At 39.5% G+C, this 24,493-nt stretch overlaps 1 protein-coding gene across 2 annotated transcripts in view; it reads right to left on the bottom strand.

Moving 5' to 3' along the window:
* Window positions 1-4,815: 4,815 nt before the first annotated feature.
* Window positions 4,816-24,493, bottom strand: part of STK31 (serine/threonine kinase 31) — a 61,552-nt gene continuing 41,874 nt past the window's right edge. Inside the window, exons 16-23 of one of the 2 annotated variants that reach the window (XM_059656160.1) lie at window positions 19,239-19,319; window positions 17,378-17,503; window positions 16,628-16,753; window positions 16,361-16,447; window positions 15,557-15,706; window positions 13,084-13,206; window positions 8,716-8,784; window positions 4,816-5,185 (exon numbers count right to left, since the gene is read on the bottom strand). In XM_059656160.1, coding sequence (XP_059512143.1) covers window positions 4,955-5,185; window positions 8,716-8,784; window positions 13,084-13,206; window positions 15,557-15,706; window positions 16,361-16,447; window positions 16,628-16,753; window positions 17,378-17,503; window positions 19,239-19,319 — 993 coding nt within the window. In that variant the 3' untranslated portion in view covers window positions 4,816-4,954. The remainder of the gene's footprint in view (window positions 5,186-8,715; window positions 8,785-13,083; window positions 13,207-15,556; window positions 15,707-16,360; window positions 16,448-16,627; window positions 16,754-17,377; window positions 17,504-19,238; window positions 19,320-24,493) is intronic. The other variant, XM_059656161.1, reaches the window with a different exon arrangement.

Below are 24,493 nucleotides of genomic sequence, written 5' to 3'. Positions count from 1 at the left end.
GATGGCTGCAAGCGCAGCAGCAGTGGCAGGAGCCCCTCCTGCCTCCTCAACAGCACTAAGGGTGTCCAACTGACAGCTTAAGTGGAGAGCAGGCCTAAGCCATCAGTCGGACATCCCCTGAGGCTTCTGGGCTGCCAGAGGGATGTCTAACTGCCAGCTTAGACCCAATCCCCCAGGGTGTGGGCCTAAACCGGCAGGTGGACATCCCCTAAGGGATCCCAGACTGCGAGAAGGTGCAGCTGGGCAGAGGGATTCCTCCCACCCCTGCAGAGTGCAAGAATTTCCATGCACCAGGCCTCTAGTAAATAAATAATTGTCTTGATCTAAAACAGGGTGTTTTCTTTGCCTCACCTACTTTAGTGAAATGTGCTATCCTTGACTGTTCCTAACCAAATTATCCTCTCCAGTTAGCTATTTTATTGTAAAACAAACCGGACTGTGTGAGTCAACTGCTTCTGAGTTTTTAATAAAGTCCAATTTCTTACAGAGCAACTCAAAACCTTCTATGGTATGTCCCCAAAATACTTTTCCAAGTTTATTTCTCTGCTCCCCCATGAATGTCCTATACTCCAGCCAAATTCTTGTCCTTTTCTTCCCCAAATCTACCCTCTGAGCTCTAATTTGCTTGGCCTGGAATAACTTCTTCCAGTTCCAAAGTGGAACCCTACCATTTCTAAAATGAGTCAAATGTCTGTTCCTCAAGTTCTTCATTCCTTTTTCCTTCCTCTTCTCTGTGGTGACATACATTATTTCTCTTTTTATAGTTTATTACATACTGCATTGCATCATTACTCCCCAGGCAGTAAACCCATTTGTTTGCTTTTGCATTTCTCTTACACACATATATACCTATTTCAAGAAACATTTATGGCATTAGAGATACTTAGTAATTTGTCTCTTTACACCACACATTAGTATTTTCAATTTTGAAACAAAAAATAAAAATGCTCAGTATGCCACAAAATCTGATTCTCTCCCTAGTTTCACAGGACAGAAATTGCTAGGTATAATGTGGAAAAGGGGGGTTTTCACTGTTGATTTTGGCAAATGCTGGGCTAAAAACTAAACAGGTTTTTCTTCTAGAGAACTTCTTAGAACCTTTCCCATTTAATATAAAAGATCAACCTCCAATTTAGTATTCATTACTTTCCAAATAACTAAGCACAGAATTCTTTTTTGTACTGAACCTCTCAAGGGGCTTGTTCAGAACACATTTGGAAAATACTGGTCTAATTCTTTATTTAAAATAGTGAGCATAAATAGGGTTCTATTCTTTGTTCCCTTTAATTATCCAAGTTTGCTGTAACCTTAATTACTGTGTCTTTATTACTGAATTTGCTAAAGTTAAGTTCTATTATAAAACAGGAAACCAGTCTGACAGGTGTGAGATGGTACCTCATTGTTGTTTTGATTTGCATCTCTCGGATGATTAGTGATTTTGAGCATGTTTTCATATGTCTCTTGGCTTTCTGAATGTCCTCTTTTGAGAGGTGTCTATTTAGATCCTTTGCCCATTTTTTGATTGGATTGTTTATCTTCTTTTTGTTAAGTTGTATGAGTTCCCTATAAATTTTGGAGATTAGGCCCTTATCAGATATGACGTTGGCAAATATGTTTTCCCATGCAGTGGGCTTTCTTGTTGTTTTGTTGATGGTTTCTTTTGCTGTGCAGAAGCTTTTTATTTTGATGTAGTCCCATTTGTTCATTTTCTCTTTAGTTTCAAGTGCCCTAGGAGCTGTATCAGTGAAAAAATTGCTTCGGCATATGTCTGAGATTTTGTTGCCTTTGGATTCTTCTAGAATTTTTATGGTTTCTTGTCGTACATTTAAGTCCTTTATCCATTTTGAGTTTATTCTTGTGTATGGTGTAAGTTGGTGGTCTAGTTTCATTTTCTTGCATGTATCTGTCCAATTTTCCCAACACCATTTATTGAAGAGACTGTCTTGACTCCATTGTATGTTCTTGCCTCCTTTGTCAAATATTAATTGAGCATATTGGTTCGGGCCGATTTCTGGGCTCTCTATTCTATTCCATTGATCTATATGTCTGTTCTTGTGCCAGTACCAGGCAGTTTTGAGAACAGTGGCTTTGTAATACAGCTTGATATCTGGTATTGAGATCCCACCTACTTTGCTCTTTCTCAAGATCCCTGCAGGTATTCGGGGTCTTTTTTTATTCCAGATGAATTTTTGGAGAGTTCATTCTAGATCTGTGAAGTATGCCATTGGTATTTTAATGGGAAATGCGTTGAATTTATAGATTGCTTTGGGTAGTATGGACATTTTAATGATGTTGATTCTACCAATCCATGAACACGGTATGTTCTTCTATCTGTTTATGTCTTCCTCTATCTCTTTTTTTTCAATGTCCTGTAGTTTTCTGAGTAGAGGTCTTTTACCTCTTTAGTTAAGTTTATTCCTAGGTAGCTTAATTTGTCAGACTGGCTATCATCAACAAATCAACAAACGACAAGTGCTGGAGAGGATGTGGAGAAAAAGGAACACTCGTGCACTGCTGGTGGGAATGCAGACTGGTGCAGCCACTACGGAAGACAGTATGGAGTTTCCTCAAAAAACTAAAAATGGAACTCCCATTTGACCCTGTGATCCCACTTCTAAGATTATATCCCAAGAAACCAGAAACACCAATCAGAATGGATATGTGCACCCATATGTTCACAGCAGCACAATTCACCATAGCTAAGATCTGGAAACAGCCTAACTGCCCATCAGTAGATGAATGGATTAGAAAACTATGGTACATCTACACAATGGAATACTATGCTGCTGTAAAAAAGAAGGAACTCTTACCATTTGCAACGGCATGGATGGAACTGGAGAGCATTATGCTAAGTGAAATAAGCCAGTCAATGAAGGAAAAATACCACATGATCTCACTCATTCATGGTTAATAGGGACCATTATAAACTTTTGAACAATAATAGATACAGAGGCAGAGCTGCCTCAAACAGATTGTCAAACTGCAGCGGGAAGGCCCGGGAGGGTTGGGGGGCAGGAGGGAGGGGGGGAAGAGATCAACCGAAGGACTTGTATGCATGCATATAAGCATAACCAATGGACATAAGACACTGGGGGGTAGGGGAGGCCAGGGGATTGTCAAGGGTGGGGGGAAAAAGGACACATATGTAATACTTTGTAATACTTTAAGTAACAATAAAAAAATAAAAATAAAACAGGAAACCAAAAGGTAGCAATGACTTGAATGCATGGCAATGGTTTTTTTTTCCGTACATTAGAGTAATTTAAAGCACTTGTTAAAGTACAGATTGCCAGGCTCCACCCCAGAGATTCTCATTTAGTGTAGTCTGGAGTAGAGCCAGTATCTGAATTTCAATTGGGGTCCTCAAGTGATGTGGAGGCTGTAACATGAAAGCTTGAGGCTAGCACAGAAGCTCCAGAATATTACAGACACCAGCTCCTTTGATTTGCTGCTCCATCATCCTAGTTGATGGGTTTCATCCTAAAGATGCCACTCAAATTCTAACCCAGCGGTTCTCAACCTGTGGGTCGCGACCCCTTTGGTGGTCTAATGACCCTTTCACAGGGATCGCCTAAGACCATCCTGCATATCAGATATTTACATTACGATTCATAACAGTAGCAACATTACAGTTATGAAGTAGCAACGAAAATAATTTTATGGTTGGGTCACAACATGAGGACCTGTATTTAAAGGGCCAGAAGGTTGAGAACCACTGTTCTAACCCATCATGTTAATGTCTAGGCAATAGGAAAGGGGTAAAGGCAAAGGGGCACATTTCCCAGCTAAGTTACCTCCTTTTAAGGAACTTTATTTGCAAGAACCTGGTCAAAAGGCCTCAATTAAGAGAAAATGGTGAATGTAATATTTTAGTCAATTACACTGCCACCCCAAATAAAATTGGAATCTATTACTAAGAAAAAAGGAAGACTAGATTTTGCATAGGCGACTAGAAATCTACCATACTTTACATATATTTCAATCACCAAGTCCAACTGATCTGCCTAATTACTTTATAATTATGTCTCATGTTTCATCACTATTTCTACTTCCCTAGATCTGTTTTCATCATTTGTCACCTACTTTTTTTATAATACCCTTCTAACCAATCTCCCTACCATCTATCCAGTAGTGGGTATGAGATGGATTTTGAGGAAACTAAAGCTATTTAATATTCTTCAATGACTCCACATTTCCTATAGAATGATTAGATGTAAGCCTTTTATTATTCCATACAAAGCCCTCATCTACCTATAAGACTATTCCAAGCCTCAGATTTTATACTACTAAATGCAACAAATTGTTTCTCCCTTCAGTGCTTTCATCATGCTTTCTCTGCTACTTAAGACACTCTTGCCCCACCTTGACCTTTACTACTCATTCTTTAAGATTTAACTAAAGTACTACCTTCCTCCATAGTATAAGTGCCCCTCCTCTTCAATCCCAAAAGGCTTTGTCCAGAGCTATCACTGGATGTTCCATATTGTATTATGAAGATATGTTTATATCTCTGACTTTCTCAATAGGTGGTATGCTTTGTAAGTGTAAAGACCATGTTTTACTTACTTTCTATCCCCAGAACTAGGTACAAAGCAGAAGCAACTATCATTTATTGAACAAAAGCATCACCCTTCATCATCAGCTGGCCAACATACTAAAAATCCGCCTAGGATCTGTCCAACAATCTAATAACCTTTTCTATTACAAGTATATTAGTCTAATTATGTAATTTCAAGAAATAATAGACAGAAAATCTTTCCTTAACACCTCCAGTTAAATGAAACTTCAAAATATACAACCTTTTGCAAAGCCAAATATCTTTTATTTTTCAAAACTGGAATACCAAAGACCTAACCCAACTAGCTATAGAACACTTCCAGGCTTTTTCCTGTTTATTTAACCAACCAAATTAAGTTTTTAAAGAGAACATCTGCAACAACAAAAGAATCCTAATCTATGAATCAAAGGTGGCTTCACCACTTCTTGTCTTTTCTTTATATTTATCCAAGTTCTCCAACTTTAATTCTTCTTCCTCTTTATACTGCATATATTCAGTATCTTTTTCTGGATTTGAAGTTGATTTCCCTTTTGGTAGCAAGAAACATTCAGCATTCAAAACTTGCTCAGCAGTCATTGAACTTCTCCGATAGATCAAACTACATAGGAGGGATTTGACATTATCACCCTGCAAGGAAAAAGAGATGTGGCAAAACAAAAATCAAATCAAAACAAACAAAAAGACAAACCTGCAATAAGGAAGGAGGATCAAATTCAAAAACACTTTTAACCAATGTTACAGATCTAAAATCACTTTTTCCTACTTAGATTTTTTAAGATTTCTACAAAATTCAACCAGTTTTTACCAGAAATGAATTACTCAATAATTAAACAATGAAACTGAATTACAAAAGAAACACAGCTAAAATGTCTCGAGAAACAAGTGAAATTCCAAAACAGGACATTTTATGACTTCCCCTTTCCCCTCATTTTTAGGGCAATGGTCAGAGCTTGTCATGATAAAAATGTACACTGAAGCTCCTCTATCTGCGTGAGGATCCCACTTTACTTGGTCAACTGCTTCTGGTTTCACTTTTGAAGTGATCTCCTCTGGGAACTCTTCTACTACCACTATCAGTTTCATTATCATTATGGGAGTCAATATTTATGTGCCACTATTTCAAAGAACGTTTTTTAGTATTATCACATGTAAACAACACCATAATGTTGATCCTCCATTATTTCTACCTCCCAAATCACTGGATATGCCTTTTTTGGCCCCCTATCATGATGCCAATTAGAGCCTATTTCAAGTGAATGAAAATTACCTGTTTATTGTTAGTGTCCTCATTAGATACAAATATCTTTAAGATGAGAAACTTTAGATTATCACTTCATCCCCAACAATTAGTACAGTGTCAGGAATATAGCAGACATTCATTTGCTAAATGAATGAATGTTAATGCCCATAAGGCACTCTACAGAATATCTTTTTAAACATATTTAAAGAGACAGGTATAAACTTAACTAAAATTTACAAAATCTAAATTATAAAAATAGTACATGCTCTTGAAAACCAACAAAGTAGGTTTAGAACAAGTAGAAAATCCTATCATGTTTTAGACAAAAAGACTCTCACCTCAAATGTGTCCCTAAGTTAACTTATAAACTTAAATGATTCCAAGAAAATATAATCATTACCACCACCACCCCTTGAAACTAAATAAGTTAACTATAAAGATCTTTTACAGTGGTTCTCAACTTTCTGGCCCTTTAAATACAGTTCCTCATGTTGTGACCCAACCATAAAATTATTTTCGTTGCTACTTCATAACTGTAATGTTGCTACTGTTATGAATCATAATGTAAATATCTGATATGCAGGATGGTCTTAGGCGACCCCTGTGAAAGGGTCGTTCAACCGCCAAAGGGGTCGCGACCCACAGGTTGAGAACCGCTGTTTTAGAAGAATAGGCAAGAAGAGACATGAAAGGCCTGATAAAAATAGCAGAAACTAGGCTTCCCAAGTATTAAAAAGTTTACACTGAAGAAAAACCTGCATTAAAGTCTGTTAATTGAAAGAATATTGAACTATAATTTAAATAAACAAAAAAAAAAACAGAACAAAATAGAAAAATTAACAATATGCTCCTACACCAATGAAATTTCAGTAAATGAAATGATGGCATTTTCCAATGAAGGGAGGGGATAGCTTTTTAATAAAAGATATTGGGACAAATAGCTACCCACTGAAAAAGATCAGATATATTTCTCCAACCAAACACTAGGATAATTCCACATGTATCAAAAATCTAAATTTAAAAAATAAAATTATGCAAGTACTAGAAAAAAATAGTTTAGTTACTCAATTCCCCAAAATCATGAAAAACAAAAAAATTTTTCTTAAGCTTTCCCTCTCATAGATTATAAACTTTTACAAAATCATAAAACACATTTAGAGAACAAGTAGAAAAGCAATCTCTAAAAGTCAAAACCAAAAGGAAACAAGCTAACTATCTGACATTCTGGAAAAAGCCAAACTATGGAGTCAGTAAAGAGATCAGTGGTTACCCAGACCTGGGGAAGGTAGAGATGAGCAGTCAGAACACAGAGGATTTTTAGAGCAGTGAAAATATTCTGTATAATACTATCATGGTGGCTACATGTCATCTTACATTTGTCCAAATCCATAAGAATGTACACCAAGAGTGAACCTTAGTGTAAACTTTAAACTTTAGGTAATAAAGATGTGCCAAAGTAGGTCATAGGTTCATCAGTTGTAATAAATGTACCACTCTTGTGGGGGATGTTGATAATGGATAGACTATGCATATGTGAGAGAAGGAAGTATATGAGAACTCTCTGTACCTTCATCTCAATTTTGTTTGTGAACTTAAAAACTGCTCTTAAAAAAAGTAAGTTCATAAAAAACAGTGGTAAAACATTATAAAATATTTTCTTCATTTAAAAAATAGCATAAGAACTTTTAGAGCCTGATCATTTACTTTTGTAGACTCATTTACTGCAATATTTAACCTCTTGATATTTAATCATATTGTAGTATCCCATTTCAAAATAATTTAATATTTTCATACCTTAGTGCAGGCTTTTGTCTTTATCAGAAATGCCTACCACCTCACTCTACCGCATGTAAATTTCTAATTTAGTCTTGAAGATTCACCTCAAATAACTAATTGCTTCCCCCTTTCTCTACAGAATTAAAAATTGGCTTCCTCCAAAGTACTTTCTTAATATTCTATGTATAGCCTTTTTGGCATGGCTCAATAGATAAGCACTGACCCATGAACCAGGACACTGCGGTTCAATTCCAGGCCAGGGCACATGCCCAGGTTGCAGGTTTGATCCCCAGTAGGAGGCATGCAGGAGGCAACCAATCAATAATTCACTTTCATCATTTATATTTTTATCTCTCTTTCTCTCTGAAATCAATAAAAATATATTTTTTAAAAATACTCTATTTATAGATCTTGGTTGTTTGCTTGTTCACATTTCCAAATTATTAATTTTTTCAATGCTGCAATCCTAGTAACCCAGCCCCTAGTTCAATTTCTGGTATAGAATAGATACTCAAAATATGTTGGCTGAATACACATATGAATGGCAAAACAATATGAATGACATAGATGTGTGACAAAAAAAAAGATACAGCTAGGTATTTATAAAAAAAGTAAAACAGCCCCAGCCTGTTTGGCTCAGTGGATAGAGTGTCGGATGGCAGACTGAAGGGTCCCAGGTTCGATTCTATTCAGGGGGACACGCCCAGTTTGTGGGCTCTATCTCCAGTAGGAAGCATGCAGGAGGCAGCCAATCAATGATTCTCTCTCATCACTGATGTTTCTATCTCTCTCTCCCTCTCCCTTCCTCTCTGAAATCAATAAAAATATTTTTTAAGTAAAACAATTTTAATACAATATCATTTTGGAAGATACAGAAGACTATTTTTCCTTAATTAATACTTAGATTATTTATATAATTTGTGTGAAAAACATACACTCCAGCAGTCTTCTCTAGCAGTAATTCTCTAGCAGTAATTTAAGTAGAGTACTTAAATTTTTTTTTCAATGTTTCTTTATTGTGAATGCTATTTGGCATTCTTACAATAATTAGAGGGCACTTTCAGTCAAATATTTAAGTTTACATTACTACTACACATCTATATCACATTTGCAACAAGTAAATGACAAAAAAGTCACATACCAAACGAAACTGATCCACTTTCGGGATTCCCTCTTCATTTGTCTCAAATTCCTGATTTTGAACAGAAAGCTGTAAAGAAAAATCAGAAAGAATAAATTCCCAAAGTACCAATACTGACCCTATAACAAAGTCAAATCTGGAACTCTTCAGATTCTGGGGAGAAGAGAAGAGAAGAGCTAACTCAAAGAAAGCACATTAACCCTTGCAGGATAAAAATACTTTCATTATAATAAGAACTTGTTCACAAACAACCAAATAGTTCCTGGGGACCCCCCTAAAGTATCAATCAGAGTGGTTGCACACAGTATAGCCTTTTAATACTTCCTCACCTTACAAGCACTATTCCCAACGGGAGACTGGATCAGCTCTGCCAAGTCCCACATAACCCTGTAGTTCCATGGCAGGAAGGGAGAGCAGCTCAGAACTGGGCATTCAAAGTGTAAGAGCTTTAGAGGGAGGCTATTGTCTGGACCAGAGAAATGCTTAGCCCATTCCTGCTGGCTGGACTGGCATCATCCTCAACAAGAGACTTTTGATCTATCGTCCTGAGCCCAGGCAGGCTAAGCTTGCTCCTGTACCCAACCTGAACCTACAGTGAGCCTCCACAGAGGAAACTAGAGTTGCAGACTGTCAGAGACCGAGGGGTTTGGCTTTGAACCAGGGGCTACTTTCCCTAACCCTATCTCAGCTAGCCTGAGTTCATCCTACAGTCTCTCTTCGGAAGGCTCTGGAGGAAGAGCAGGCAACCTCAGGGGAGACAGAGTAGCTGACAGGTAGAATTGGACATCAGGAAGCTTCTGTCCTTTTATGGATCTGCTCCTAGCTCAAAGCTGGAAGAAGGCAACCCTTTCACACAGATTGGCCCTTCCCACACATCAGGTCCAGTCAATACAGACACAAACTGAACAGAGTAGTAGTTAAAGACAGGCAGCCCAAGGTCGGTTACTCAGAATGTCTGACAGTGACCTGAACCTGAACCCCACTCAGGTAGACCCAGAACTAACACAACCAGTGGTGGCTTTCAGACTACACCAGAGCTTGACCCAACTAGTCACACAAGTGGCACACCCAAAGGGGGATTCTGGAAGGCGCCATATCTTGCTGGAAACAACGCTGCCTCGGGGGGCAGCCCCTACACAGCATTTCATGCATGGTGATCCAAGTTTACCTTATAGTCACCCAGTGAAGTTTTAACTCCACCCACGAAAGGGCCAACAGCATTCAAGTTCAACCATAGCAGGGGGTGTACATAACCCACAAGAAACATTCCTGGAGAACAGAAGTCAGGTGATCTGGAAGATTGTTCTACTGAACCCAACAAGACACCTCAAAAATGCACCAGCACAGCAGCTTGCACAGTGTGGTCAGAGTTGAGCCTCATATGTCAGCCAGCCTGAGGGTTGATCCCAACCATGAATGGGCCAATAACAATCAAGACCCAATTACAACAGGAGGGCCCACAAAAGCCACATAAGGGACATTCCTACGGCACCCAGCTCAGGAAATCAAGGAGAGTACAACCACTGGGTCCCACAGCATACCTACTACATAAGACCACCCCATAGCAGTTCTAATACACAGATGAAGAAACAAGTCCCAAATGAAAGAACAGGAGGAATCTCCAGAAAAAAAGAGTGAAATGAAATGAATACAAGCAATTTATCAGAGTTCAAAGTAATGGTTATAAGGATGCTCAAAGAACTTACTAAGAACTGCAACTATTGAAAAAGAACATAGAAACCATGAAAAAGAACTAGCCAGAAATGAAGAATACCATATCTGACATCAAGAATACAAAGTGGGTTGGATGAAACAGAGGATCAAATCAGTGATTTGGAAGCCAAGGTAGGAAAAAAACACCTAATCAGAGCAGTAAAAAGAAAAAAGAATTTAAAATAATGTGAATAGTTTAAGGAACCTCTGGGACAACTTCAAAAGTACCAACATTTGCATGATGGGGGTGCCAGAAGGAGAAGAGAGAGAGCAAGGAATTAGAGACATATTTGAAAACATAATGACAAAAAATTTCCCTAACCTGGTGAAGGAAACAGACATACAAGTCCAAGAAGCACAGAGTCCCAATCAAGATGAGCCCAAAGAGGCCCACACAAAGACACTTCATAATTAAAATGCCAAAGGTTAAAGACAAAGAGAGAATCTTAAAAGCAGCAAGAAAAAGCAGAATAACAACTGACACCACACTAAATCAAAAACATATGCATCCACATTCTCACTGCAGCATTGAATAAGACGTGGTACATATACACAATGAAATGATTCAGCCATAAAAAAACAGAATGAAATCCTGCCATCTGCAATAACATTAATGGACCTAAAGGTTATTATGCTAAGTGCAATAAGTCAGACAGAGAGACAAATGCAATATGATTTCACTTGCATGTGGAATCTAAAAAATAAATGAACAAGCAGATCGGAAACAGACTCATAGATACAAAAAAACAGAGTTGCCAAATTGGGGGGCGGGGGGTGAGGGAATGGGTGAAAAAAGGTGTAGGGATTAGGAAATACAAAGTGGTAGTTATACAACAGTCATGGGAATATAAAGTACAGCATAGAGAATATAGGCAATAATATTGTATTAACCATGTTAGATGGGTACTAGATTTATCAGGGTTATCACTTAAGTTCTATAAATGTCTAATAACTGGGTTTTACACCTGAAATTAATATAATATTATACGTCAATTGTAATAAAAAATAAAATAGTATTTTTAATCAACCAACCACATATAATTGTCTATTCCTACTGTGTCTATTCTGCCCCACTGATCTGTATGTCTAAGTGTACACCAACATCACACTTTCCTGATTTTTTAATTTCATTAAGTCTTAAATTCAGGTAGTTTAAGTCCTCCAATTATATGTTTTAAAATTATTTTAGCTATCTCAGATCCTATGTATTGTCATATAAATTATAGAATTTGATTGACAATTACTGAAAGCCTAGAAGTATTGTTGTTGAAACTGTATTGACTCTGTAGACCAATTTGAGAAGAATTCAGATCCATTCAACACTGAGTCTTCTAGTCCATGAGCATGGTACATTTTTCCACTTATTTATGTCTCCTTTCATTTCTCTAAACAACACTTTATAATTTTCAGTGTATAGCTGTCACTACTGTAAGTGATTTATTTCCATTTCCTATTTTATTTGAAAACACAATTATTATATGCTGACGTTTTTTCCTGCAACCTCACTAAACTTCTTAGTTCTAGTAGCTCTTAGGTACATTCCTACACATTTTCTACATAATAAAGACAGCTTTACTTCTTTCTTTTCAAACAGTATGTTTTTTATTTCTTTTTGTTGCCTTATTACACTGGCTAGACCAGGATCAGCAAATTATGGCCTGCATGCCAAATCTATTCCACTGCTTATTTTTTTACAGCCTGGAAGCCATTTATTTTTAACAACAGGATATTTCTTTTTTTAAAATATATATATATATATTATTGATTTTTTACAGAGAGGAGGGGAGAGGGATAGAGAGTTAGAAACATCAATGAGAGAGAAACATCGATCAGCTGCCTCCTGCACACTCCCTACTGGGGATGTGCCCACAACCAAGGTACATGCCCTTGACCGGAATTGAACCTGGGACCCTTGAGTCTGCAGGCTGACCCTCTATCCACTGACCCAAACCGGTTAGGGCTGGAAGCCATTTTTTAATGTTTAAAATAAAATCAAAAAATACTATTTCTTGACATATTAAAATTATAAGAAATTCCAATTTCAATGTCCATAACACTCATTCGTTTACTTACTGTCTATGACTGCTTTCATACTACAGAGATCTTAAATACTTATCATCTAGCCTTTTGCAGAACCCTGGGTTAGAACCTCTAGTACAATGGTAAGCAGAAGTGAGAACAGATATCCTTCCCTGATTAATACTTAACCCCTCATAATTCACAGGAAGAATGGTTTTAAACCCTGAATAAAAAAATCACTATCTGATTTACACTGAAATCAGGAATATTTACTCAAGGTTCACTCAGCATTTATTTTCCACATATGGATAAATTGCTTCCAGATAATATAGGACAAAATCACTTTCACTGTTAATCTTGACTTTAATAAAACTAAGACAACAGTGTGATATGTAAATATATAGCAAGCCAATTTGTAGAAAGTACATAATCAGTGATAGAAAGTATGTCAACAGTTTGTCATAAAACTTTTTAAAAAGGAAAACAAACAACTTTCTACTAAAAATCTATCACTGCTTTTTGTGTTGAGGAAAATCCCTACAAAATCATCACTTTATATACTGAAATACACACACACACACACACACACACACACACACACAAATGAATGACCTATTTCAATAAAAAATAACATACCCACAATAAAATGCAGCCATATGCATATAAGTCAGAACTTGGAGAAGCAGGTTTTCCCATTTTCACTTCAGGTGCTATCAAACTCAAGTCACCAACCATCATGTTCACTGAGGCTCGCTGACTCTAGGAAAACAGCAGGTTAAATATCTTAGAGGCAACACAGTTGAGGTGGCTCTCTGTGAAGTACTCTACAGCTATTCAACAACAACAAAAACTAATTTGTAATACTTCATTCTCTTCTGTTATCAAGTATTTTTACCTAATTTCTGCTATTATAAACTGCTCCTAAAATCAATGTCATAAAATTAACAGTGAGACTTCAGTTACATTTCACACTGTAGACTCAAGTAGATTTAAAACTAAGAACCACTACTTATTTAAACATTTGGTACATTTTTAAAATAAATGTTATAAGGGTATAAAGAAGACGTGCTATTTTCTAATTCTAAAATATTCTAGGTAACTTTTAAAAAAACTGAAAGTCTACAAAGTACTTTCCTTTTTTACTGACCATTTTCTAAGTATACCATTTATGATGTGTCAAAAGATATCTAGTAACAAGAACAAAAGATATCTAGTTGACTGAACCACTCTGTGGCTCAGTGGTTGAGTGCCGACCTATGAACCAGGAGGTCAAGGTTCAATTAGTGGTCAGGGATCATGCTGGGTTGCAGGCTCAATCTCCAGCGTGGAGCATGCAGGAGGCAGCTGATCAATGATTCTCTTTCATCAGTGATGTGTTTCTTTCTCTTTCTCTCTCTCTCTCTCTCTCTCTCTCTCTCTCTCTCTCTCTCCCCCGCCCCCCTTCCTCTCTGAAATCAATAAAAAATGTATCTTTTTTAAAAAAAAGAACGTGAAACCTGGATTTAGACAGACCTTGGCTGCAATTCTCCTCTCCATTTATTTGCTGTGTGACCTTGGGCTTTAACTAATTCTTTGAGCCTAAATTAACTTATAAAATGGAAATAATATCTACCTTACAGAGTCATGGGAAAGCTAAAAATAATTAGTAATCACCTAGCACAAATTACTGTTAATTATCTCTTCTCCTCCTCCTATCTTCATCTTTGGTTCCCAAGTTTCTAAAAAATGCCCATTTGCCGAAACCGGTTTGGCTCAGTGGATAGAGCGTCGGCCTGTGGACTGAAAGGTCCCAGGTTCGATTCCGGCCAAGGGCATGTACCTGGGTTGCAGGCATATCCCCAGTAGGAGATGTGCAGGAGGCAGCTGATCGATGTTTCTCTCTCATCGATGTTTCTAACTCTCTATCCCTCTCCCTTCCTCTCTGTAAAAAATCAATAAAATATATATTTAAAAAAATAAAAATAAAAAATGCCCATTAATTTTAAAATAGCATATCAACACTAATAAAAGAGAAAAATGGTAATTGGCGTACGAGCTACCCTTTTCATTGGCTAATCAGGGCTATATGCAAATTAACTGCCAACTAAGATTGGCAGTTAACTGCCAACAAGATGGTGGTTAATTTGCATATGTAGGCACAATGCAGGGAGGCGAAAGGGAAAGCAGGAAGAAGCCCCCTGCCACTGACAGTGATTGGAAACCCAGGGGGGAGCTAAGAGCTGGGGGGCAGGGCAAAGGCGGCCCTGGGGCCGCCTTTGCCCTGCCCCCCAGCCATAATCAAAGAATCAGGTGCCTTTTCCGCCCTGGCCAGTGATAGCAGGAAGTAGGGGTGGAGCCAGCGATGGGAGCTGGGCACGGTCGAAGCTGGCAGTTCCGGGAGCTAGGGGTCCCTTGCCTGGGCCTAAAGCGAAGCCCACGATCGTGGGGCCGCTGCAGCTGCGGGTCCCCGCTGCCCGGGCTGGACGCCTCAGCCAGAGGCGTCCTGCAGGGACAGGGGCGGAGCCCGCACGATCGCAGCACCCCCCCCCCCCCCCCCGCTGCCACTGCAGGTCCCCGCTGCCCCGGCCAGACGCCTAGGCCAGAGGCGTCAGGCCTGGGCAAGGGGCCAATCCTGCGATTGGAGGGTGATGGGGGTCAACGCCTGAGGGCTCCCAGTATGTGAGAGGGGGCAGGCTGGGCTGAGGGACACTCCCCCCCACACACACACCCAGTGCACGAATTTCGTGCACCGGGCCCCTAGTATATATATAAAATATATTAGGAGGAAGGATATTAATAGGAGAGGCAGAAAATAGCCACCTAGCTTTCCCTGTTTATTTTCTAGCAATTAAATGTATCTTGATGATGATACAATATATTTAGTGTTGTCAATGCCACTGACTACAATGTCAGCTTGCTCTTAAGACTGATAGTTACAAAATGTAATGCACAAATTTAGAAACTCTGTTCTGGCATCTAGCTGATAACAGCAAATTGCTTATACTACATGACACAACTTAAACTAAAGGCAAGGATCTTACAATAAATTATATCATGTAAAAGTGTTGAAATACTGCCTAATAATATTAAATGAAGTCTAGGACCTATTTGTAAAATCATGATATTTTACCACAGATTTGGTGAAGTCAAAATCTCCAACAATTCCTTGTTCACGGTTTAAAGCAAATACATTGTTCTGATGAAGTGATCCATGAATTATGTCAGCCTTGTGCAATGTATGCAGGCCTTGGGCAACACCTTTCATGACCTTTAAAGCTTCCTATACATAAGTACACACAAAAGAAGTCAGGAAGTAGGCAAATCATTTTAATACGTAACTAAAAGACTATTCCAGAAATGAGTAAAGCTTCCTCCAAATGAATCTTTAATAAGAATACAACATAGAGAAAGAACTAAAGACAGAAGCTTTGATTATGTAACTGGTGACATCGTCTATACATGACTTAAAGACTTCAGTCTCTAAAAAGACTTAGATTACAAATAATGACTATATAAGGCATCTGGGGGAGAAAAAGAGACTGAAATAGTGTTACCAGACAGGAAAAATCAAGATGTCCTTTATTGGTATTACTAACTCGAATTTATGACAGAAATTAAAGTTGTCACTCAAACACTTCTAATACCAAGTGCTATATATACTATGCAATTTACAGTACAGCTTAAGTTTTAAGCATGAGCCCTTTACCACTGGGTAAGGGACCCTGTGCAAGTCATTTAATCTCTGTGAGCCTCACATTTTTTCATCTGTATTTAATGGGATAACTCATATCACAGGGTAGATGTGACAAATACAGTAATATGAGTAAAAATTTTACATAGTGTAAAGCAAGTAGTATGCCCTCAACACACATTAGCTGTTATTTTCTCATTCAATACATCCATGGAAAAAGATTTTTTTTTTTTTTTTACTTACCTCAGAAGTTAGAGGCATACTGGCTTGAATAGCATTCAAGTTTGCCCTAGGATAGTAGGGGACCATCAGATAAGCCATAGGATCGGACTAAGAAGCAAAAGAGAAAATAAGACTCAAAGTAAAAAATTCTTCAATATATTTTTAGTATATATTGATTGTACAAGATACCTTTATTTTAAAAGGAATGAATAATTGCCTCACTAAAATTGGAAGCTAAAACTTTTTTTAAATGCAACATTTTCTGCGAGATTAGTATAAGAACTTTACCTTACACAGAAATAGGAATATCAATGGTAGCAACCCAGACTCTTCCTTAGCTTCTCTCCAAGCTCTGTGATAGGCAGCTGTTCTCTGAACCACCCTGGCTTCTGTATCAACATCCACAGAGTAGCCCTTGTACCAAAAAGAGAGACACTGGTAATTACAAGATTAAAAATCCCACTCTAATGATACATTATTCCAACTTCAACATCATGATTTTTACATAAGTTAAATTACATCTAATTTTATTTTTAAACTTTTTAAGTACCTTTTTATCTGCTTTGAATGCTATAATTTAGAAAGTAAAGAAAAATTCTACTTGTGACTTAATATACATCCACAATGCATAGCCACTAAGGCCAAATTAAATATCCTATTATCATGATAACAGTTTCCCAGATCAATGAAGAGAAGAAATCAAAGAATAGAAGACTGAGTTAGCAAAACAGGTAAAATTTTATAATAACTCATTTCAAAGATAAGTATAAGAAAAACAAAAAATTTTTAAAGCTACTGGATAGAATGTAAAATTCACTTGAAAAAGGAAAGCAAGTGTATCCTATTAAGAAACATATATTACTTAGGGAAGCTTTAAATTCAACATTAGTTCTGGTTATCAAACCAGAAGCATAGTCATCAAACTGGTCAACTAATAAAATTTAGAAAACAAACAGTGCGTTTTTACTTTCCTAAAAAGTAACACCACAGCCCATTACATTTCTGAATCTCCCATAAGTCAGAAGAACTTAAACTTACCTTTAAAAGAATTATCTGCCCATTAACCTCAGAACATAACAAAGGACGCTTGCTGCTCAGTTCTTTCATGGGCTCAGCATCAAGAAGATCCCGTTCCAAGCTCATGGTAAGAAGACCACCAGAGTTCTAGGCACAAGTTTTTGTTAAAGTAATAATCCAAACAATCCCAACACCTAAGTCATCAACATAGTTACATACTATTAGCTGAAGTGGACATCATTAACCCTACTGGAGAACCCAAGGAAATAAAAATATTTAAAGTTTCATATTTTTTTCCTAGTTCCTGGCTCTTGAACCACAACCCAAAGTATTATCATCATCAATTTAATTGCTACTACAGTTATAGAACAGAGTCTGAAAAGACTGGAATAAACCAGACATGCTTCCAAGGAACCCTGATGTTTACTTGTAAAACTTCTTGTGTTTCCTAAAAATATTAAAGTGACAATAAAAATGTTGTAAAACGGGAATGAGAAGCCTAAAAATGATGACTACTATGAAGTAATTCTAGTAACTCTGCATCTGTTTGAAGTGGTATTCTCAAGAATGAAAATGATTTTCAAATATTTTCATTCTACTAAATTATTTCTGCTACTTTTAAAAAGAAATAATGTTTTTCACTAAACTTGAATATCAACAACACAGGCTAAGCAAGTTTCATTGTTGTACAATTTTAGTAACAAGGACTGTAAAACTGCTTTGGGTTTTTCTTAAATGTTGTCAATACTCACAACCTATAATCAATCCACAGAGGTTTCCTAAGTATGCATCTCAGTTAAACTTCTTAAAACCATTAAAGAAGTCCATAATCCCTGATTCAAGCCTTTTATATTCTTCCACAATAAAATAGGTTAGCATACTTTTTAATTAATTTTCAAGTCCTACATGGCACCACATATTCACTCACCCATTCTGCATGAGATAGTCTCTAAGCTATAGTTAAATAATTGCATGGAAAACCCCACTTTATTTTAAAGTTTCATCTGCAAAGATTTTACAGTAGTTTCTTTAACAATTTAAGAAACTTTAGTCTTCACGTTTATGAGTTCACAAATATGTGAATACCCCTTTGTGCCCCATATTTGAGCTATTATCATGGACTTAATGTCAATCTTTAAGAATAAATATCGTGCCCTAGCTAATTTGGCTCAATGGATGGAGCATTGGCTTGCAGTCCTGGGTTCAATTCCAGTCAGGGGCACATGCCTGGGTTGCGGGTTCAACCCCCAGTGGGGGTTGTGCAGGAGGCAACCAATCAGTGTTTCTCTCTCATCACTGGTATTTCTCTCTCTCTTTCCCCTCTCCCTTCCTCTCTGAAATCAATAAAAACATATTTTTTAAAAAAAGAATAACTATCGTATCTAGCCCCCCCATCACTACCAGGCAAAATAAAACACAGAGTTAACAAATTCTGCCTCAAGAGCCAGTCTACCATCCTGCTCCACACTGCCCTTCTGTCTAGTACCCTGATTTTCCAGGCTTTGAATCCTATCAGCCTAGAAAACTATACCCACATCAACATCTCTAACTTAACCAACATCTCTACAATTTTCTCCAGTCTACTTTAACTTAAAAGATAGATTTGGCATAAATTTCTCATGACTATAAGTGTCTTGCTTTTATTCTAACTCTTGGGCCAGCAGCTAAAACTGCTATCATTTAAAAAAATAAGACACCTAGAATGCACTGTGCCAGTATTAAAGCCAGTTTTGAGAAAAAGTTCTCATAATACCCAGAAACTACTCATCAGAAACATTTTTATAGTATGGATATTATAAATTTAACAATGACACACAATTTTAACATCATTAGTTTCAACACTGTCTTCAGAGTAGTAATTCTCAAGGGAAACAAAGCTTACCATATACTTAAGTAATCCTATTTCAGGATGAAGCAGAGGTAGCTCAGGGAACCATTTCTGTACCAAGTTATTCAGCTTCTCCTAAGTTTAAAAAATATAGATATATATTCAATTGTGGCATGTTGGCTTTTGGGGAAAAATAATTGCCGGGAGCCGGTCCATGCTTGCTGTTTCAAGGGACCTGACATATATGGCATACTGTTCTTAATATGTTTGCTCACCTTCTTGGCACTATGTGTTTTAACCAAGGTCACCTCTCTGAGAAAGGTTGTTTCCCCAGGTAGGGATTTTCCCCTGAAGTTAGGGAGGGAATAAAACCCCTTAACTAAGTGCCAGGCGGGTAATTAATCACTTTAACTACGAACAATAATGCTTAAGCTACATAATCTTTACTCCTTGGAATGGAGATAAGAAACGCCCTAACCTTTGGAATAGAGATTGATAGGATTGGAATCAACTGGTATAAATGCAGATGTAACAAGACAACAGGACACAGAACCTAGACACAGACCCAAGACACAGAACCTATACAGAACCTAGAGACAGAAGAACTTCGCTGGAGAGAACATGGCAAAAGATCCTGGACAGAAACTGGCCACAGAACCTAGAGACAGAACCTAGCAACAGAACCTGGCTTAAGAACCTAGAGACAGAACCTGGCTACAGAACCTGGATAGAACAAGGCAAGAGAACCTGACTAGAACCTGGTGACTGAACCTGGCTGGAGAACCTGGACAGAACCTGGCTGGAGAACCTAGCGAGGGAACATGGCTACAGAACCTGGCTGGAGATCCTGGCTAGAGATCTTGGCTAGGCTGCTGATCAACTGAACGCTGTCTCCGTGTCATTCCTTCTTCGCCGACTCCGTCCACACCTTTGGGGACCCCTGGACCTGCTGGGGTTGGACCCCAGCAAATAATATACCAGTATTTCCCTTATTATATATCTAACAAGATATATGTATGACCTAAGATACATAATCACTGATTTTGCCTTCTACTACAAAAAAAAAAATAGCAGATCCAATTCTTAACCTTATTTCCTGTATATCAGCTCAGCCTCTACAGATTCTGCCCCCACCCTCTTTACTGGGTGTTTGGTGTTTGTATTTGTTTGGTTTATCTATTGGTTCTGTGGAGTTTTCTCCATATGTGTGTGTGTGTGTGTGTGTGTGTGTGTATGTATATATGTGTGTGTGTGCGTGTGTGTATATATTCTCCTTTTCCTTTTCTCTCCTATCTTTTTTTTTCTTCTTTTTTCTCTCTCTCTCTTAGATATCATTTGTACTGTCTTTTCTCTCCCCTAATTCTCTTTTCTCAGGTGGTCACTTATATTGGGGTTATCGGTGTCGTGAGTACATTCATGCTTTGTTCCCCTTGAGTCATGTCTTGTTAAGGTGAATTTTATCCTGTCTGGCTAAAGTGCTAGAGAGCAAGCCACATAACCAGACACCTGGAGAGGAGGAGCAGAGACACGTGCAGCTCACTCCCTTCCAAAGAGCAGCCGCTGTGGAAGCAGCCCACCCACATCCGAGGAGCAGCAGACTTGCAATCAACCTGTCCAAGTCCAAGGAGCAGTAGCCCCACAAGCAGTCCACCACATCAGAGGAACAACAGCAGCATGCAGCCAGCCTCCATCCAAAGAACAGCAGCCTCTTGATCAGCACATCCTCTATCTGAGGAACAGCAGCTGTGTGAGAAGCCTCCCCCCACCAGCCAGAGGAGCCACCACGGCTGTGAACAGCACCCACCAGAGGAGCTGCTGCCAACTGAGGAGCAACTGCTACCACAACCATCCGAGGAGCAAACGCAGCCCAAGGAGCCACAGCCACCCAAGGAGCAGCCCCTAAACGACTCAACATCTAGATCTGTCGGTGACATCAAACATGGGTAGACAAAGAAACTCCAAAGAAAAGAAGAGGGGGACTCGCCAGAAAAGCAGCTAAGTGAAACAGAGGCATGCAACATGTCAGAAAAAGAATTCAGATTAACACATTGTATGCGGGAAACGTATTTATACGTTTTACGTTGACTGGTAGTAAAGCGCAGGACACGTATTAATACGTTTTTTATAGACTAGCGGTAGAATGCGGGTAACGTATAAATACGTTTATTTTTATACTTTTTTATTGCTCTAAAGAGATGCTAACATGCAGATATACGAATTCCAAAGGACAAAATTTGGGTCTCTAACACATACAATGGTGAATTATGTATGTACTTCCAGGTATAACTGTAATCAATCTAGTCAACTGCAAAAATGGCCCGTGCCACCTGTTAGCGCACGATAAAAACTACCCGCAAACAATGTGTTAAGGGTCCTAAAGTGCATAAACCAGACGGAGGAAAAAATCAACAATTTATGCAAGAATCAAGAAGAAACAGATGAAAAAATCAACAACTTATGTAAGATTCAAAAAGAAATGGATGAAAAAATCAATAACTTATGTAATAACCAAGAAGAAATGAAGAGTGATATAGCTGCAATAAAAAACACCATTGAAAGTTTCAACAGTAGACTAGGAGAAGTGGAGGACCGAATTAGTGAATTAGAAAACAAGGAAACAAAACACACCCAAACTGAACTGCAATTGGAGAAAAAAATTAAAAAACAGGAGGAGAATCTAAGGGAGCTATGGGACAACATGAAATGAAACAACATACGAATAATAGAGGTGCCAAAACAACAGAAAGAGGAACAAGGGTTAGAAAACCTATTGGAAGAAACAATATTAGAAAACTTCCCTGAGGTGGGGAAGAAAAAAAGTCACACAAGCACAGAGAATTCCAAACAAGATGAACCCGAAAAGACCCACGCCAAGACACATCATAATTACCATGGCAAATGTTCAGGACAAAGAGAGAATCTTAAAGGCTGCAAGAGAGAGACGGAAAGTTACACACAGGGATCTCCCATTAGATTATCAAATGACTTTCAGCAAAAACACATCAGGCCAAAAAAGAATGGATGGAAATTTACAAAGTGATGCAAAGCAAAGGACTGAATCCAAGAATACTCTATCCAGCAAGGCTATCATTCAAAATTGAAGGGGAAATAAGAAGCTTCACAGACAAAAAAAGGTTAAGGGAGTTTATCACCACCAAGCCAGCAATGCAAGAAATGCTAAAGAGACTGGTACAAAAAGAAGGAATAAAAAGCTCAGAAAGAAAACTGGCACAAAAAATAGAAATAGCTACAAACAAGTACCTTTCAATAATAACTTTAAACATAAATGGACTAAATGCTCCAATCAAAAGACATCAAGTGGCTGAATGGATAAAACAACATGACCCATGTATTTGCTGTCTATAAGAGACCCACCTCAAAATAAGGGACTCACACAGACTGAAAGTGAAGAGATTGAAAAATATCTTTCAGGCAAATGGAAATGAAAAAAAAGCTGGGGTAGCAATACTTATATCAGACAAAATAGACCTCAAAGTGAAGGCCATAACAAGAGATAAGGAAGGCCACTTCATAATACTAAAGGGATCGATACAACAAGAAGATATAACCCTGATAAACTTATATGCACCCAAGGCAGGAGCACCCAAATTCATAAAAAAACTCCTGGAAGATATCAAGGGAGAGATCGACAACAATACAATCATAGTAGGGGACTTTAATACACCACTGACATCACTGGATAAATCCTCTAGACAAAAAATCAGCAAAGAAACAGCAATCCTAAATGACTCACTAGATCAGATGGACTTAATTGACATCTTCAGAACAAATCACCCCAAAGCCACGAAATATACGTTCTTCTCAAGTGCACATGGGACATTTTCAAAAATATACCACATATTGGGTCACAAGCAAAGTCTCCCCAAAATCAAGAAGATTGAAATCATACCAAGCATCTTCTCAGATCACAATGGCATAATATTAGAAATAAACTACAAAGAAACAACCCAAAATACTCAAACACTTGGAAGCTGAATAGCATGTTATTAAATACTAGAGGCCCGGTGCACAAAAATTTGTGCACTCGGGGAGGGAGGGGGGCGTCCCTCAGCCCGGCCTGTGCCCTCTCCCAGTCTGGGACCCCTCGGGAGATAACGACCTGCTGGCTTAGACCTGCTGCCGGGTGGCAGAGGGCAGGCCCAATCCCTAGGTGCAGCCCCTGGTCGGGCTCAGAGCAGGGCCATTTGGGGAGTTGGGGCACCGCCCCCTGTCATGCACAGAGCAGGGAGGATCAGGAGGTTGCGATGCCACCCTCAGTCACGCTCAGGGTAGGGCCGATTGGGGGGTTGGGGCACCGCCCCCTGTCACACTCAAGGCAGGGTCGATGGGGAGGTTGCGGCGCAACCCCCTGTCACGCACAGAGCAGGGCCAATCAGGGGGTTGGGGCGCTGGCCCCTGTCACTCACAGAGCAGAGCCCATCAGAGGGGTTGGGGCGCCGCCACTCTCACACTCAGGGCAGGGCCGAAGGGGAGGTTATGGCTCTACCCCGTCACACACAGAGCAGGACCCGTTGGGGGGGGTGGGGGGGGAGGGGGTTGGGGCACCACACCCTGTCACACACAGAGCCGCAGAGCGATCAGGGGGTTAGGGAGCTCCCCCCTATCAGGCACAGAGCAGGGCTGATCAGGGGGTTGGGGCGCCTTCCCCTGTCCCGAACAGAGCAGGGCGGATAGGGAGGTTGTGGCCCCGCCCCCTGTCGCACACAGAGCCGCAGGGCGATCAGGGGGTTCAGGGGGTTTGGGCACTGCCCCCTGTCACACTGATGCCGGTGCCGGGAGGCCTCGCGGCTCCGCTGATCCCCATGCACTGGGTGTGTGTGGGGGGGGAGTGTCCCTCAGCCCAGCCTGCCCCCTCTCACATACTGGGAGCCCTCAGGCGTTGACCCCCATCACCCTCCAATCGCAGGATCGGCCCCTTGCCCAGGCCTGATGCCTCTGGCCTCGGCATTCGGCCCGGGCAGCGGGGACCCGCAGCTGCAGCGGCCCCACGATCGTGGGCTTCGCTTTAGGCCCAGGCAAGGGACCCCTAGCTCCTGGGACTGCCAGCTTCGACCGTGCCCAGCTCCCATCACTGGCTCCACCCCTACTTCCTGCTATCACTGGCCAGGGCGAAAAAGGCACCTGATTCTCCGATCATGGCTGGGGGGCAGGGCAAAGGCGGCCCCAGGGCCGCCTTTGCCCTGCCCCCCAGCTCTTAGCTCCCCCCTGGGTTTCCAATCACTGTCAGTGGCAGGGGGCTTCTTCCTGCTTTCCCTTTCGCCTCCCTGCATTGTGCCTACATATGCAAA

Source organism: Myotis daubentonii, chromosome 10 (assembly GCF_963259705.1).
Source record: "Myotis daubentonii chromosome 10, mMyoDau2.1, whole genome shotgun sequence".
Taxonomy (NCBI): domain Eukaryota; kingdom Metazoa; phylum Chordata; class Mammalia; order Chiroptera; family Vespertilionidae; genus Myotis; species Myotis daubentonii.
The sequence above is the reverse complement of the archived record's forward strand: the minus strand, read 5'-3'. Positions and strand labels throughout refer to the sequence as shown.